This window comes from Puma concolor, chromosome C2 (assembly GCF_028749965.1).
Source record: "Puma concolor isolate L17-30 chromosome C2, mPumCon1.1.hap2, whole genome shotgun sequence".
NCBI lineage: Eukaryota > Metazoa > Chordata > Mammalia > Carnivora > Felidae > Puma > Puma concolor.
In genome coordinates, this window is record NC_141675.1 from 146979 (window position 1) to 163138 (window position 16160).

Below are 16160 nucleotides of genomic sequence, written 5' to 3' on the forward strand. Positions count from 1 at the left end.
CTATTGAGTGTTAATCCCAATAACACTCTCCAACAAATTTGCTGCATGTTATTCTTTGTCTATGTATACTTTCTAAAAGGCTCAACCTGTAACAATCACATAACTCATTTTTTAAAAATTTAATTTTTAAATAACTGTTCCGTGCATACTTGGAAAAGCACATATCTAATTTTATATTACTTTCTTGGTTTGGTGTTTCCCAAATTTGAACCCTAAATTACCATGAGGACCGACTCCTGACTTTTTTGTTTGTTTGTTTAATGTTTATTTATTTTTGAGAGAGAGAGATAGAATGTGAGCTGGGGAGGGGCAAAGAGAGAGGGAGACACAGAATCTGAAGCCAGCTCCGAGCTGTCAGCACAGAGCCTGATGCAGGGCTTGAACCCACAAACTGTGAGATTATGACCTGAGCCTAAGTCAGACACTTAACCGACTGAGCCACCCAGGGGCCCCTAGGGAGACTTTTATTTTCCACTTAAAGCCCATGACGAGTCTCACAACTTATGTTTTTCTCTGCTCCTGGTTGATTTTTTTTTTCATGTTTATTTTTGAGAGAGAGAGAGAGAGAGAGAGAGAGAGAGAGAGAGAGAGCATGAGAAGGGTAGGGGCAGACAGAGTGGGAGACACAGAATCTGAAGCAGGTTCCAGGCTCCTGAGCTGTCAGCACAGAGCCTGATGTGGGGCTCAAACTCGTGAACCCCGACACTATGACCTGAGCTAAAGTTGGACACTTAACCCACTGAGCCACCCAGGTGCCCCTCTACTCCTGCATGACTTCTAATGCATGCTTTCACTGAGGGTGTACACTTATAAACATCTGGGCTTCCTATGGAAATCTGTGCCAATTCTCCACCTCTTACAACCCCACAGATTCAAATTGCACCCTTAAACCAGATAAAAATCTACATTCCTTGATGTCACCAAACTGCCTCATAGCACCCAAGGTATCATCACCCACTTATTTTTCTGGCTTCCACCCCCTCTTCATTTTAGGTTCTGTGGATTTATCTCACCTTCTTGAAAGCCCTTTAAAAGGATGTTTAAATTTTACCCAGAATTTCTAGGTTTTGTTTTGTAGCCAAAGGGCTTTATGATTATCTGGTTTGCCATACTGTTCTATTATACTTTATACTTTTTTTTTTTAATTTTTTTTCAACGTTTATTTATTTTTGGGACAGAGAGAGACAGAGCATGAACGGGGGAGGGGCAGAGAGAGAGGGAGACACAGAATCGGAAACAGGCTCCAGGCTCTGAGCCATCAGCCCAGAGCCTGACGCGGGGCTCCAACCCACGGACCGCGAGATCGTGACCTGGCTGAAGTCGGACGCTTAACCGACTGCGCCACCCAGGCGCCCCTACTTTATACTTTTTAAAGACATGAATCTCTGCTCAATTCTGTGGTGAAACAAACACTGCAAATGTGACAGCATTTTATTTCATACTCAGTAAACTGGTTGCTAATTTGTCATGATCATACAAACATTGGTATATGTCTCAACCATTGTGTAATTTATAGGTTCTTCTGAAGGAAAAATGGACAATCATTATAAAAGTAGTCATGTAAAGAGTCAAGGTTCCTAATGAAAAATGTTTTTCAATTCCCACTGTGAAAGTGTTATTTCCTATAGATTCCTGGACTCTGCTCCAGATTTGGTGGGCCTGGGACACTGATCTGTATGTGTGCTGTTAACTCATGTTAACTCCCGGATTTGGAGTTCACTGGCCTTAGTTTCAGAGACTGGTTACACCTTTTGCATGTCCACAATCCCTGTGGTCAAATTGTACCATGTGCATTTACACGGTCAGTAGGAGTGGGAACTAGTCAGGTCCTGCATCTGTGTTGTCCAGAAAGGAGTCTGCCATCACCTTTTTACCCCCTCATGAGCCTATTTTCTGGAGCAGAAATGGACTTCAAGGAACATAGCTGGTTTTATACACCCATGTGAGGTCTACATAATAGTACAGATTTGAAACACAGATGAGGCCAGAGAAAGGACACTTTATATTGGCTAGAGAGCTCTCATTTCTGTAATATGAGTATGAAAATAATAAGCTTCATGTTGTGTTTAAATCAGACACAAGTCAAATCACTTCATTCCAAAAACAGATGCTTAGAAAAGCAAACTGAACTGTTTTCTTCCCACTCTGAACAAAGGAAACAACACGAAAAAAAAAAAAAAACAGTGATATTTAAAACAAGTAAATAACAACAGATTTATTGGAGGAATTATAAGTATGTCCTGCAAAAAGTTTTCTAACATCAGAGGTGATTAAAGACAGTCTAGTTTCTAAAAACAATCTAATAATATGAGCATACTATTTCATTTATATTAAATGGAATTGTTTATATTAAGTGGAAAAATTTTTTAAAAAGGAAGTTTATCACTGAGAATATAGAGCAAACATGAAATTTGGTGTTATGAGATTTAAATGCAACAGAATTGTTCAGTTATTTAAAGCCGTTTTGGGTTTTGATTTTCTTCTCTGTTCCAAGTAAGCCCTGATATAGTATACACCATCAATAAAAAATATCTCTAAGCCTAGGGAGATTCTCTCCTCTGTATGCAGAATTCTTTATCTTTCACATTTCCCTTTAATCAAGGCTATATAAAATGAAACTTTATTTCCATACTTCCTCAACTAAAAGGAGACACATATATTTCTATTCCACACAAGAGCAATTCTACGCAACTGGGATGTCTGTGGCTAAAAATATCACCTCTTCATATTCCTCAGGAATATTCTGGATACTAAACACATGAGTAAGTATGAGTGCACAGGAAGCCAGTAGGTAATAAAAACAGGGATGGGTAATACACAGTAGTCTAATGATGTATATTTCAAAACAGCTGGGTTGTTTTTTTTTTTTTTATGGAGAATAGAGAAGAAATGCAGTAAAGACAGGTAAATGGATTGAGGGAGACAAAAACTAACAATTGAGGGGCTGCAGAGGAAGCACTGCTATTAAGCAACAACTAGGTTTCCATTAGTACCGGAAGCTGGAAAAAACACAAACAGACCCTGAATCTAGAGTGTATCATGAAAGGCCTGAAAGTGTGGTAAGAACTTCATAATTAAACTCTGACTGAAATAAACAGCTGACAGTCTTGAAAAAGTCCCTGGAGGAAGGTGGATTATCAGTTCAGATTATATTGCAGAATATTTATCTGAAAGGTATGGGGACCACTTATCAACATGTACTCCTGCAGCCTAAGACAAGTATCAGCCTAGAAAATGGGTGAGGGTCTATTCTTGTAGCTTGCCTGGGACAAGAAATGTGAAGATCTGTATTCAGATTGCTGGGTTTGAGATGACACAGTATCCTTCCAGAAGGCATTTACTCTTGAAGATCACAAAAGTCTTTTAAGATGAAAAAGAAAGCCTATTGGACGAAAGAATCTCAGGCACTATGATACAGTAATAGGAAAATGTTTTTGGTCAGAGGTTACCTGCTCAGTAACATATAAAAAGCATCAACAACTCTGCTCAGTAATAATTAGTGCTCAAAAAATAACCTCTGACAGGCACACAAGAAGCCAACTGCCTGTTTTCTTAGTTTCGACAGCCAATAGACATTAGTCATGGGGAGTTTCCACATAGGTAATCAGCAGGTGAGGATGGCTGATGTGACAAAAGGCAAAGTATAATAATTACAAACACCTTCTTTAATATTAAAAGGACATGTGCCAAGGGAAAAATGATGGAAGGACCCTTACTGCTATAGTAGTGTAATTCACTGCTCCATGTAGGTTACCCTACTCTTGTGTCCGCCCAGACTCTCAGGGAAGTGCCTACCCAATGGTGATACAACAGTTCTATCCCTGGAATGCAGCAAATCCATTCCAGAGCCTCCAAACCTTGCTTTGAATAACTGTGCAAAGAGGGACAATTACATCACATAATTGCACATAAGCCACTATCCTATCAAAATAGGACAAAACCAAACAATCCATTTTCACACAACTATACCCTTCACAACCTTTTGCTTCTTTTTCTCCAGTAAGAGAAAGGCAGAAATATATAATCATTAAACTAAATTACAAGGTGCAGAGATAAACCATAAATCAAACTCAGAGGAGATAGATAGCATCTTCCTCATGAAACCATGGGCAAATAACTACCCAGATACAATTACCTTTCACTCAGGAGAATCCCAACTGGCCTCCCACTCATGTACAGAACCACCATGGCAGGCAGAGGTACTTTGGTATAATGAAGAAAGTGTGGACTTAACACTCAGATCTGAGTTCAAATCCTCATTCCAATCACTAACTAGCAGTCACCTAACCTCACTGAGGCTCAATTTTCTTGTACAAATGTTATGGGATAACAATACTTCACTATGTGCATAAGACAAGTGGCATTAGGCTTAGGGATTCACTGCATACAAAGAAAGAGGAAGACCACATTTAAGAATGAGCAGATTCTAAGTATTCCCAGATGGATTTTGAGCTAAGGACTTAAAGGTTTATATATTGGTTGAAAATGGGTTAAGGCCTTCTCAAAGGACCAGACATAAAGAAAGGCAGAGGAAGCTAGCAAGCGCCTGTAGTACTGACTGCCTAGCATCCCGCCCTTCTTTTGAGAAAGGTTTTTCTCGGTGATAAAAGGAAGAAAGCAAACAGATCAGAAAACCTCAGTTCCTTTCCTCACTTCCTGACTTTGAAACACAGTTGTGTGAAGAGAAGAGCTTGTAGCTATAGACAACATCTTACTACCAAGAGGCTCCAAAAATGAAAGCCAATGTGCTGAAAATTACGGAGTTAAGACTTAAGTTTAGTGAATTGCTCAATTGCCAAACCAAACTTGGAACTGCTTACCTCTAGCCTTCCCCATAAGTAAACAATCAATGTTCTTAAGGTTTTCGCTACTAGTACTTGATACTGTGTTCATTACACCCAAAAATGTCCTAAATGCTACCTTTGTAAGGGTTTTCCTGAATCACTCTACGTGTTTAGAAACACTGCTCCAATGTCCCATACTTAAGCTATTTTCATTTACTATGTGCTAGCCTTGTCACACAATACGTGCATTATCTCATTAAATCATCACAACTCTGTGAGATAGGTAGTTATTCCCTTTTTACAGATAAGTTGAAGGCTCAGAGCAGTTAAATGACTTGTCCAAAATTGACAAGCTAGTATGTGGCAAATCTGGGATCAGAACATGTCTCTCATTCCAAAGTCCGTGCTTTTAACTACTAAATTGTACATAACGTGAGAAGGCAGTGTCTTTCCCTAGTTTTAGATTATGCTGACTGCATCTTTACAGGTTAGGAACCTGCAATTTGCAATTTCAGTTTCATAAGAGGACATTTTTTTCTGGTTTTGTAGACATATGTTGAAAAAATGAAGCCTCTATTATCTGCAGATCCTTCAACAACTGTGGGAGAGAATATAGTGAATTTTTGCTGTTCTTTTAACCTAACAGTGATTAAGTGGATTATACATCATGTTGACAGCCTGTAAAGTCAGCTTATTCTAAAACTGCAAAAGATCAATAATTAGTGTTTATGACTTAATAAACAGGAAATAGGCTCTAAAAGGAAACGACCTCCTCATGGTTCCACTGCTACCAAGTGCCAGTATTAAGGTGGAATCCCATGAGTTTAGGGTCTATGTTCTACACACCTTCATAATACTGCTGAGTGAAAATGAACATGTACACTCATTGCAATTAAAAAAATACTGTACTTTCCTGAATATAAAAGTAGTACATTCTCATTGTACAAAAGTCTTTAAGAAGCATAGAAAAGTATATGGAAGAAAATAGAATTCGCCTATAATTCTATCACCCAATGGTAATCACTGTTAACATTTTGGTTTGGTATTATTTCATTCTCATTTTTCTCATATACGTAAATTTTTTTTTTAATTTGGATCAAACTTGTTTTTTCTTGATCTTCCATTTTATACAAATAATTTCCCCCATGGCATTAAATATTCTTTAAAAATGTTTATAATGGCTGCAAAACCATCATGTGGATAGACCATTATTCATTTAAACCCAGTGTTACTGAAAATCTAGTTCTCTTCCTTCAGTTATATATGATGCTGGCATGAATATCCCTTTGTTAATCTTTGTGTACTTCTGGTAACTTCCCCTGTATGGAGTCTCAGAAATTGAATTAAGGTTGATAATAATGAAAGCCAGTTTTTCCAAAAAGTAGCAGTTAGGCCTACTATCCACAATACATGTCATTTATGAGGTTTCCTTCTCCTCGTTATGTTTTCTCTGGTGTTGAATAAGCTGTGAGCTATAACGGTAGGCTTTCCCACATTCACAACATTTATAGGGTTTCTCCTTAGTGTGGGTTCTCAAATGTAGAATAACTTGAGAAGTCTGTCTGAAGGTTTTTCCACATTCATTACATTCATAGGGTTTCTCGCCAGTGTGAACTCTCTGATGATCAATAAGGTTTCGATTAGAAGTAAAAGCTTTCCCACATTCATTACACTTGTAAGGTTTCTCTCTACGGTGAAGTCTCTGATGTTCAGTAAGGGTCTTCCTTAAAATGAAAGCTTTTCCACATTCATCACATTCGTAAGGCTTCTCTCCTGTGTGAATTCTTTGATGGTCCATAATCTTTGTATTAGAGACACATATTTTCCCACACTCCTTACACTTGTAAACTTTTTTTCCTTTGTGCATTCTCTGATGTTGAGTAAGGTTTGAACTACGGCTAAAGGCTTTCCCACACTCGATACAAGTGTAGGGCTTCTCCCCAGTATGAACTCTGTGATGTGAAATAAGACCTGAACTCCGACTAAAGGCTTTCCCACACTCCTTACATTCATAAGTTTTCTCCCCACTATGGATTCCCTGGTGCCGAATGAGGTGTGACTTACCACTGAAAGATTTCCCACATTCACTGCATGTGTAGGGCTTCAGTCCAGTGTGGATTCTCCGATGAACCACAAGGTTGGAGCTATGACTGAAGGCTTTTCCACACTCTTTACACTTATAGGGTTTCTCCCCTGTGTGGATTCTCTCATGTACTGTAAGGTTTGCACTCTGACTAAAGGCTTTCCCACACTCAGTACATACATACTGTCTCTTTCCAGCATGAATTTTCATGTTTGTTGCAGTATCCAAGCACTGACTACCATCTTTTTCAGATTCTTGCTCACTCACTTCTGTAAGTGTTTTATTGTCTTTAACTGTCTTATGTCTGAAGTTTCTGGTCTTTCTCCTCATTTTCTCTTGCCTGAAGCATCACATTGGCCTCTTCAGTCTTCTCTTTCCTTTCAGAGGAGCTTTCTAAATTTTGACTTCCCTGGCAACACCTCTGTGGAGTTCTCTTCAAAGTGTGAGATTCTGACTTTTCAGGAATGATACTTTGGAATCAACACCTCCTCAGTCCCAGTTTCACCATCTGACAGAAGAAAGAGAAATTGCACATATCACCCATTCTCTACACTAGAGGAAGGAGAATTATCCAAAGATAACAAGATGTGGTAGATCACAGGGCCTTACAAGGAAGAGGAAGTGTTCAAAGTCAGAGAGAACTGATTACAAATAAGATGAGAAAAATAAGGGCAGACCCAGAGGCCGAGGTAAAGGCTTAAGGAAAGACAGGACAGGAACCCAACAGGTCCAGGATCAGGATCAGCAATGAGTAATATAAAATCCACCCTGGTTTCCTCCTATCTTATACTCTACTCCCAGAATTGGAGTCATCTAACTAACTCCTCATCTGGTCCCTAGACAAAATGAACTGAAAGATCCTTAGTTCACCAGCTCTTCAAAATAGTTTGGTTTTCAGTTCTTGCTGACTGATTCCCCTAATACCAATGATATAGTGACTGGCACAAAACAGATGCTCAAGAATTGTTTCAATGATCAGCAACTGAGATTGTCTTGGGGTATGACTAAGATTTCATCTTTTGCTCTAAGTCCAGGTATGAGGCCCCTATACACATCTCTGTTCTTAAGACCTGTCTTAATAAGGGGTAACACAGTTCTTCCAATACAGAGCCTACTGGAGCCTAGTCACACCATAGCCTACTTTGTAGGGATTGCTCTGTAGCTGAATCTAGCCACATGTGCTCATTCCGCTTCTCATCAAGCTACCACTCTGACAAGCTATCACTAAATCTACAGTGTGAAACTCAGAGGCTGAGGGGGGGAACAGGATTAGCTAAAATATGGCACGGGAAACTCTGATAAGACCTTGCATGATACAATGGTAAAGTATCTAATAGTGGCAAAAGGGTGAAAATAGGAGACGGCACAACCAAAAGGGGCCAATACATGAAACCCATGTCAGGAATGAGCAGGAACTTCCCAAAGAATTTAACATGAAACTTGGGACATACAGGTAACCCTTGCATATCTCAAATATGGAGAAGATTGGGTCATAAAAGGAAAACAGAAAGATGACTGCATGATACGAACACATAATTAATGTTCCTTTTACTATGATCCTTTCCAGACTTGTCCATATTTATAGTTATATAATCACAAATATATGGTAGATATAATTTTGTATCCTACTTCTCCAAGTTTTCATATGTAATCTTCCACATTGCTATTTAATCATAAGATCATTTTATGACTATATAATACACTGCCAACTGAATTCATTATCATTTACCTACAATTTTGCTAGTGTCAGACATTTCTGTTGCTCCCTGAGGTTTAACCACTGTCAATAATGCTATCATGATCACTTTTTATTAAGTCTATTAATTTATTTTTGAGAGAGAAAAAGAAAGCATGGGGAAGGGGCAGAGAGTAAGGGAGAGAGAGAATCTGAAGCAGGTCCCACGCTGTCAGCACAAAGCCCAACTTGGGGCTCAATCCCACAAATCATGAGATCACGACCTGAGCAGAAACCAAGAGTCGGACCCTTAACCGACTAAGCCACCCAGGAGCCCCTATCATGATCACTTAAACAAAGTTTTCTTCCTACTGAAATATATTCCTAGGATAAAAGCTCTACAAGTGAGTTATTGAGTCAGAAGAAATGAAATTGTTTTGTAGTACTGCCTTTGCCTTTCATAAAAGTTTGACCACTTTCCATTGTCTCATAGCTTTGTGATAAACTGAGTCACACTCTCTGAAGGAGAAGCATGTCCAATGGTGAGTGCTCAAGACCAGCGAGGAAGGAAGAGAACCTCCAACTGAGGTTAGAGTTCATATCTCAGGAACATAGGTGCCACTGATGCCATACAGGGACACATACATACGAACTTGTGCCGATGATATAAGGGGGAGGCAGAGAAAATGATGGTAAGGGGCGGACTCTTGTCAGGATCCTGAAGCACATTCACATCCAGCTGCCGCTACCCCTCCTAATCAAACAGGAAGAAAATCAGTAAGAAGCTAGGGGCCTGCAAAGCAGAGTCAGACAGTAAGTGAAGCCACTTCCAAAATTCTCTCTGAGAAAGTTGATGGTTCTTTTTGAGTTGTTTTTTCATTTGTAATCTTCTCTGAAACTTTTCTTCATACACGCTTTAAAGTAGTAATTACTGAGCATTCTACTTTGTACAAATCTCTGTTTTGGATCTAACAGGGAAACTTTTTAAAAGCATTACTGCAGAAAAGGAGAAAAATACAAACTAAAAGTAGAAAATACACACTCTCGGTAGTATGAATGAATGGATGGATGAAAAAGTGGGTAAGTTTATATATTTACTGTTATTGAGGGCTCTAATCTTGCTAAGCAAACTGTGTTCTGGTAACTTGTATTTTTTAATTCTTTTTGTAAGTATTACTTAGGAAAAGTTGGGAAATGACTTTAGAGGAATGGATTCCCATAACTACTAGAACAACGGATTTTAGAGATTCAGAATGAGACAATGCCTTGAAGCCAGTATGTCTCATTTCTAGGCATGACTGATCTGAAGCTTCCCAGTTAGCTAGTGACAGAACTATTCTATTCCTCAAGGCTGCTATAGAAAAGATCTTGTTGTGGATTTCAAGAAAGAGGTATCCATGGAAAATGTTAATAGCCAGGTATTTACATGGCTAATCCCCAATATGACTGTATTAGAAGATGTGACCTCTAAGGAGGTAATTAAGGTTAAATGAGATCATAAGAGTGGAACCTTGATCTGACAGGATTAGTGTGTCCTTTCAATAAGACATGAGAGAGAGCTCACTTTTGTTTCCACTCCTGCCTCCCCTCCCCCCAACAAACTGAGGACAGCCATATGAGCACACAGTAAGAAGGTGGCCATCTATAAGCCAGAAAGAGAGTCCTAAGTCCTTACCAGAAACTGAATCAGGTGATCACCTTAATCTTAGGCTTCCAGGCTCCAGAACTGTGAGAAAAGGAATGTCTGTTGTTTATTCTTCTTTTTTCAACGTTTTTATTTATTTTTGGGACAGAGAGAGACAGAGCATGAACGGGGGAGGGGCAGAGAGAGAGGGAGACACAGAATGGGAAACAGGCTCCAGGCTCCGAGCCATCAGCCCAGAGCCTGACGCGGGGCTCGAACTCACGGACCGCGAGATCGTGACCTGGCTGAAGTCGGACGCCCAACCGACTGCGCCACCCAGGCGCCCCCGAATGTCTGTTGTTTAAATTACCCAGTCTATGGAATTTTGTTACAGCGGCTTGGGCACACTAATATAAGCATAAAGTATCACACCTACCTTTAAGGAGCTTACAATAGAATAAATGGCAAAAAACTAAGAGACCAAATTAAAATTTATGAAGTACCCAATTAGGAAGTGAAGGGGGCTAGGGAAGGGAGTGATTACTGGGGCCAGGAATGCTCGGAGAAAGGTGCCTTAAAACGGCAAACCTTTGGCTGAGCCCCAAAAGAGGAAGGAATTGTTTCCTCAGAAGGAAATGGGAAATGACTTGCACAGGGCCAGTGTACTTAGAAATAAGTGGGAGATTACACTATCACATAGCTTCAAGATGTGTGGGGGGCCGGGCCCCGGTGCCAGGCTGAGACCGGGTCGAGCAATGTTCCCCGTTGACTCAAGCCAACCCGGTGGTTCCCCCTCCCATTCCCCCACTTTCAAGGGCATACGAAAGCCTTGTCAAGGCCAAGAAAGTTAATTCCTGAAGCCTGTGGTCTGCAGGTGTTGGCAGTAATGCAACCTCCCTTTTTCTATCCCAAGTCAGATAGAAACAAACATGGGAATTGTGTTTTGCTAGCAATCTTATCAACAAGGTCTTGTGACCCGTCTAGAAAATGCACAAGAAACACAGAACTAAATGTTTTGGTTGGCAGCGATTATGTGAAACCTGTTTATTCTTAGAATGACCTGACCCATAAGAGTCTGGTTATAAAAGATTGTGTACAGCAGCAATAAAGCCGTCACTTGGGCCATCAGCCCAGGGGACCCTCCTGTTCCCAAACTTTCTCTTCTCTCTTTTTTTCTTGCATTCCCCTACCCTCAGGCCCCTGACCTCGGTGTTTGTCCCGCCGGTCGCGACAATGATGGTGAGAATTCTGTCCATTTTGTTCACCTTTGTCTTCCCAGCATCTAGCACAGTTCCAGGCATATAGTAGGCACTAAAAAATTTTTTTTTCATGAACAAATAAAGGAATGAAAAAATTACGTTGCCTGAAGTCATATGAGCCTGAACACTGAAATTATGGGGCATATATGGATATAATTTAATATATATTATATATTTGATATATAATTTGAAATGAGTACCAACCATTCTCATTTTCTTTCCCGATTCTATATTCTTTTTCTACCTTGCTGTTCTCTCTCACTCTCACTTGTCAAGAATACAGTTTTTCAAGCATTATCATTCATTGTCCCTCGTCCCCATACTTCCCTCCACATCCCAGCACATTAATATTTCTCTCAGCATCATGAAGTAGAAAACTGGAGAGAGGCAGCTGGGTATCCTATGAGTCGTATTTGAGGGATATAAAAAGAAATAATCCAAGAGACGCTACCTAGGAGTAGGGTGCTCATATATCCTGGTTGTCCCAGAACAGTGCTGGTTTATACTTGCTATTCCAGCATCATTAACAGCAGCCCCCTTAACTAACAAAAGTATACCAAGTTTGAACAATAAGTTTTCTATCATCCTACATAAAAGTGAAATTGGGAATAGAATGTTTTAGGGTATAATATTGTATGTCAACTACACTTCAAATAAAAATCTTTAAAAAAAAAATGCTTTAGGAAGATTAGCCTGGATGGGTTAGAGGTGAAAAAAAGGAATGGAGGAAGGGAAATGAGTTGAGAGACAACTTTAGGAATGCAGTATGGGTGACCATTAGAGGGTCTGCCACTTTCTAGGTGCCCAATAAATGTTTGTTGAATGAATGAACAAATGAATGAGATAGTCAGACCCCAGTCCAGGATAAATACAGGATAGAGAACAATGAAGTCCAGCTGTTTCCAGGAAAGCATACACTTTTATCAGACTAGATACAGAGGATGACTAAAAGAAAGAATTCAAGGTTATCAGATCCAGGTCTAAATATCTATAAGGGTAGTGTCACTGAGAAAGATGAAGATGTAGGAAAACACTTCAGATAAGAAAAGGAAGAATATGTCAGGAATGCAAATTTAAGAATAAGAGGTGACAGAGGAAGTCATGAGAAAGTATAAGCTCACTGAGATGGAGATTTGGGTTAGAAGAGTAGGAAGGGAGAAAGAGAAATGCACAAGGATGTGCATAAGGAAACCCAGGGCCGTTCTGGGGGACCGGAGAAGGAAGCAAGACTTATCAGATCAGGGAGGGCCAATCTGAGGAGAAACTGGTCAAATGGAAACCTAACTATTTGTCCTCTGCCTGACTGGATGGAAAATTCCCTCAGAAAACCTGGAAGAATTCCCAGGCACTAGGAGGGAAAGTGAACTCTTGGCTGAAGAAGTAGGAGCAGGGATAGATGAGACCACAGAGCCAGCAGGACACTAGAGATACCCAAGCAACTGTGCATAAAAGCACACTCTCAGACAACTGGTAAACGGATGAGAACCAATGAGGCCCCCCAGATTTCTGACCCACAAATCCCTGAGATGGATGGGTGAGTGTTCTGATCTCAGGACCACCATTCAGTTCAGGCTGTGAGAAACTCACAAAGAGCAGAAAGAGAAAGAGAAAGAGAAAGAGGTTTTACCTTGGGATGTTGTATTCCCTTAATTCACCACATCACCTGCCTGTTCAGGTCCCTCTGAGCAGTGGTCACATGGCCCTTGGTTACTGATTGGCTGCAATGGGGTGAGGAATAAGAGGGAACACCTGAATATTCCAGACAGACAGATGAATGAAAGATAAAAATGAGGGTGCCTGGGTGGCTCAGTCAGTTAAGCATCTGACTTCAGCTCAGGTCATGGTGTCACGGTTCATGAATTCAAGTCCCACATCCAGTGAGCTCAAGCCCCACTTCAGGTGAGCCCTGCTTCCCCCCCCCCCCATCTCTCTCTCTGCCCTTCATGGGTCTCTCTGTCTAGCTCTTTCTCCCTCTCTTTTTCTGCCTCTCACTCACTTGCACCCTCTCTCTCAAATAAATAAATAAGTAAATAAATAAATTTCAAAAAAAAAATCGGAAGGAAGGAGCACCTGGGGGCTCAGTCAGTTGAGCGTCCAACTTCAGCTCAGGTCATGATCTCATGGTTTGTGAGTTTGAGCCCCACATTAGGCTCACTGCTGTCAGCACAGAGCCTGCTTCAGATCCTCTGTCCTCCTCTGCCTTGCCCCTCCCCCACTCTCTCTCTCTCTCAAAAATAAATAAAACAATTTTTTTTTAACTGAAAGGAAAAAAAAAAATAAAACTGGGAGAAAATATCAGAGGAACTACTTGACCTCAGGAAGAAAAAGGCCTGTGCCTTAAACATAAAACAAAGCCTGACGTCATGACCAAACTGGATAGATTTTACCATCTCTGTACTTCGAGGAAACACCTTAACAAATCTGTAATATAAACTAGAGTTGCTTTATACTAGAATTAATTGGGTGTATGTCTGTGTCACTCTGCCTCACAAGTACACACTCAGCTCTAAGCCCCAAAGAGCAAGGCCCATGGTATTCATATGTGGATCCCACAAAGTTCCTAGCACAAAGAGGGCTAAGTAAATGTTGTATGATTTGAAATGTTAAACAAATTTAAGATTTTAATTCAATCTGGGTGTAGGGATGGTGAGAATCGCATCTGACCTCCACTTGTTCATCCCTTTAGTGCTTCATACTTGTCTGAACACCGTGACAGTATATTTGCAATCTCAGCAATGCTGTCGCAATGGGGCCATGCAGGGGCCCCAGTTCCCTGAGAAACTGACCTAGTCAGAGATTCTCAGAATGTCAGAGCTAGAACAGATCGTTCAGACCTCCTGGTGTCCTATATTAAAATGTCGTGATGGGGAGACCGAAACTTAGAGGAAAGCTGCGGCTCAGGTCCAAGTCTCCTGACACCCAAATTTGAGTTCAACTATATTACCTTTCCTCCCATCCCCAAACTCTATTCCTCAAGGTTCAGAGGCCCCACTCCCACTTCTCTGCTTCTTTCCTCCTCAGTAAATAGCCATCCAGAAATGCTCCCTTTCAGCTGTGGTCCCCTTTCTCTAGCATGTAGGATTCCTGTCCCCAGATAACAAATTTCACAGCATAGGTCTCACCTGCCCAGCACAGACAGCCTCACTCCAAAGATCTGCCCAGCACAAATCTTGCCTGATCTCTTCCTTGAGTTTGGTGTGGAAGTTCCTAATGGGATGCTGAATCACTGTAAACAGACAGAAATGATTGAGTTCTCGGAGAGCTCAACTCCCAGTGGACACTCAGGGCAGTGTCACATACTGGGCACCTTCCTTTCCCAAAGAACTGTGAGCAGTAAGGGTGATAATTCCCACTCTGAAGATGAGGAAATGAAGCTCCCAGAGGTTGACTGACTTGACAAAGGTTGTGCAGCAGGTGAGAGACAAATCTGTGTCTGAAGGTAATCCTCATTCTATCAAACTACAGTTGCTCCTTTTCACTTGTTCTGTTTGATATCTAAAAATTCCCGTATTCTTCTCGAACCGCAAAATAAATTCCAACTGCAATCCAACTTTTTCCAGCAGACGTCTGCAGCAGAGGGATGAGAAGGGAACCTGGCTGAGTCAAATATCTTTAAAGAGAAAACTAAGCCCTTAAAGGGAGGATAAGAGGAGAATGTTTTCTTGTTTCTTTAACAATTACCTATTTCTGAGAGTTACTGGCCCTCACAATTCGTTTTGTGTTTTCAACCTCTCCAGATTCCCAGACTCTGCTTCTAACCCTTCAAGCTTATTCCATCTCTTCCCTACCAGAAAATACCTCTGTTTTGTACACAACTGTAACCACAGGAACTAGCATCTAGTGGTAGGTACTCAATGGGGATTTGTTGAATGAATGAATGAATGAATGAATGAATGAGCGAGCCACCTTCGGGAAAACCCTGTCCTCCTGAGTTCCTTTCCTTCCTGGGAACACAGCGGGGAACGGACCGGTGTTCCGATTCAAACCGGTGTTGAAGACGGGTTGTGGAGTCCTTTGAGCCTGGCTGGGATCTCGACTGCTGTGACCAGGGCAGCCTGCTGACTAGGTGCGGGGATGACAAAGTTCTGTCACCACTATCAGCTCTGTCAGAGCGAGCAGCTACGCGGAGTGAGAAAGGAGACCCCGGACAAAGGGGCAGCACCGAACGCGGGGAGGGAGAGGCCCACGGAGAGGCCCACAACTACCCAAGTAGACACCTCCCTCCCTGTCGCCGAGCGTGCTGCCCTCAAGGAGGCCCGGCTCCCGGGCGGTGGCCCCACCCACTCCCAGAACGCGGACCGAGCCCCCACGCCAGCCTGCCACATACCCCTCACCGAAAGCGCCCGACCCACATCTTGGAACACAGCGGAGAAGGAACTGCGTCACGGACTCCCCACTAACCCCCATCCTCACCCTCCGACCCTTCTAGGCATCTGGAGGTTTCCGCATCTCTGTGTCCCGGAGGCTGGAGCCTCCCGCCCCCTCAGGAGACCTCTTGCCCCGCCTCCCGCAGTTTTTGCCCGTGCATTGGCTGGGAGGATGAAAGGGCTGGGGGAGTGCGGAAGATTAACTCTCGAGGGCTCCAAAAGGGGTGGAGCCAGGGAGAGACTTGGTTAGGGCGGGAAGAGGAACCAATCAACTGGGAAGCCCTTCTGTATCCGAGAGGCTCCCCGAAGTCACGTTCATCTTTCCTTGCACAGATCCCGTGCCTTTCAGCCTCAAAGCCAGGTGCAGT

The 16160-nt window shown here is 41.7% G+C and overlaps 1 protein-coding gene across 1 annotated transcript; it reads right to left on the reverse strand.

Annotated features, from left to right (window-relative positions):
• Nucleotides 1-2060: 2060 nt before the first annotated feature.
• Nucleotides 2061-15838, reverse strand: ZNF660 (zinc finger protein 660). The gene is made up of 5 exons (XM_086720266.1): nt 15753-15838; nt 14548-14651; nt 13053-13143; nt 11357-11477; nt 2061-7375 (listed from the first exon to the last, which is right to left on the reverse strand). Exon 5 carries the CDS (start codon nt 7195-7197, stop codon nt 6202-6204), a length of 996 nt encoding a protein of 331 aa, XP_086576392.1. The 5' UTR covers nt 7198-7375; nt 11357-11477; nt 13053-13143; nt 14548-14651; nt 15753-15838; the 3' UTR covers nt 2061-6201.
• Nucleotides 15839-16160: the final 322 nt, after the last annotated feature.

What these genes read in the sequence shown, in the direction of transcription:
- ZNF660 (XM_086720266.1), bottom strand. Translation starts at nt 7,197, where the DNA reads ATGAGGAGAAAGACCAGAAACTTCAGACATAAGACAGTTAAAGACAAT.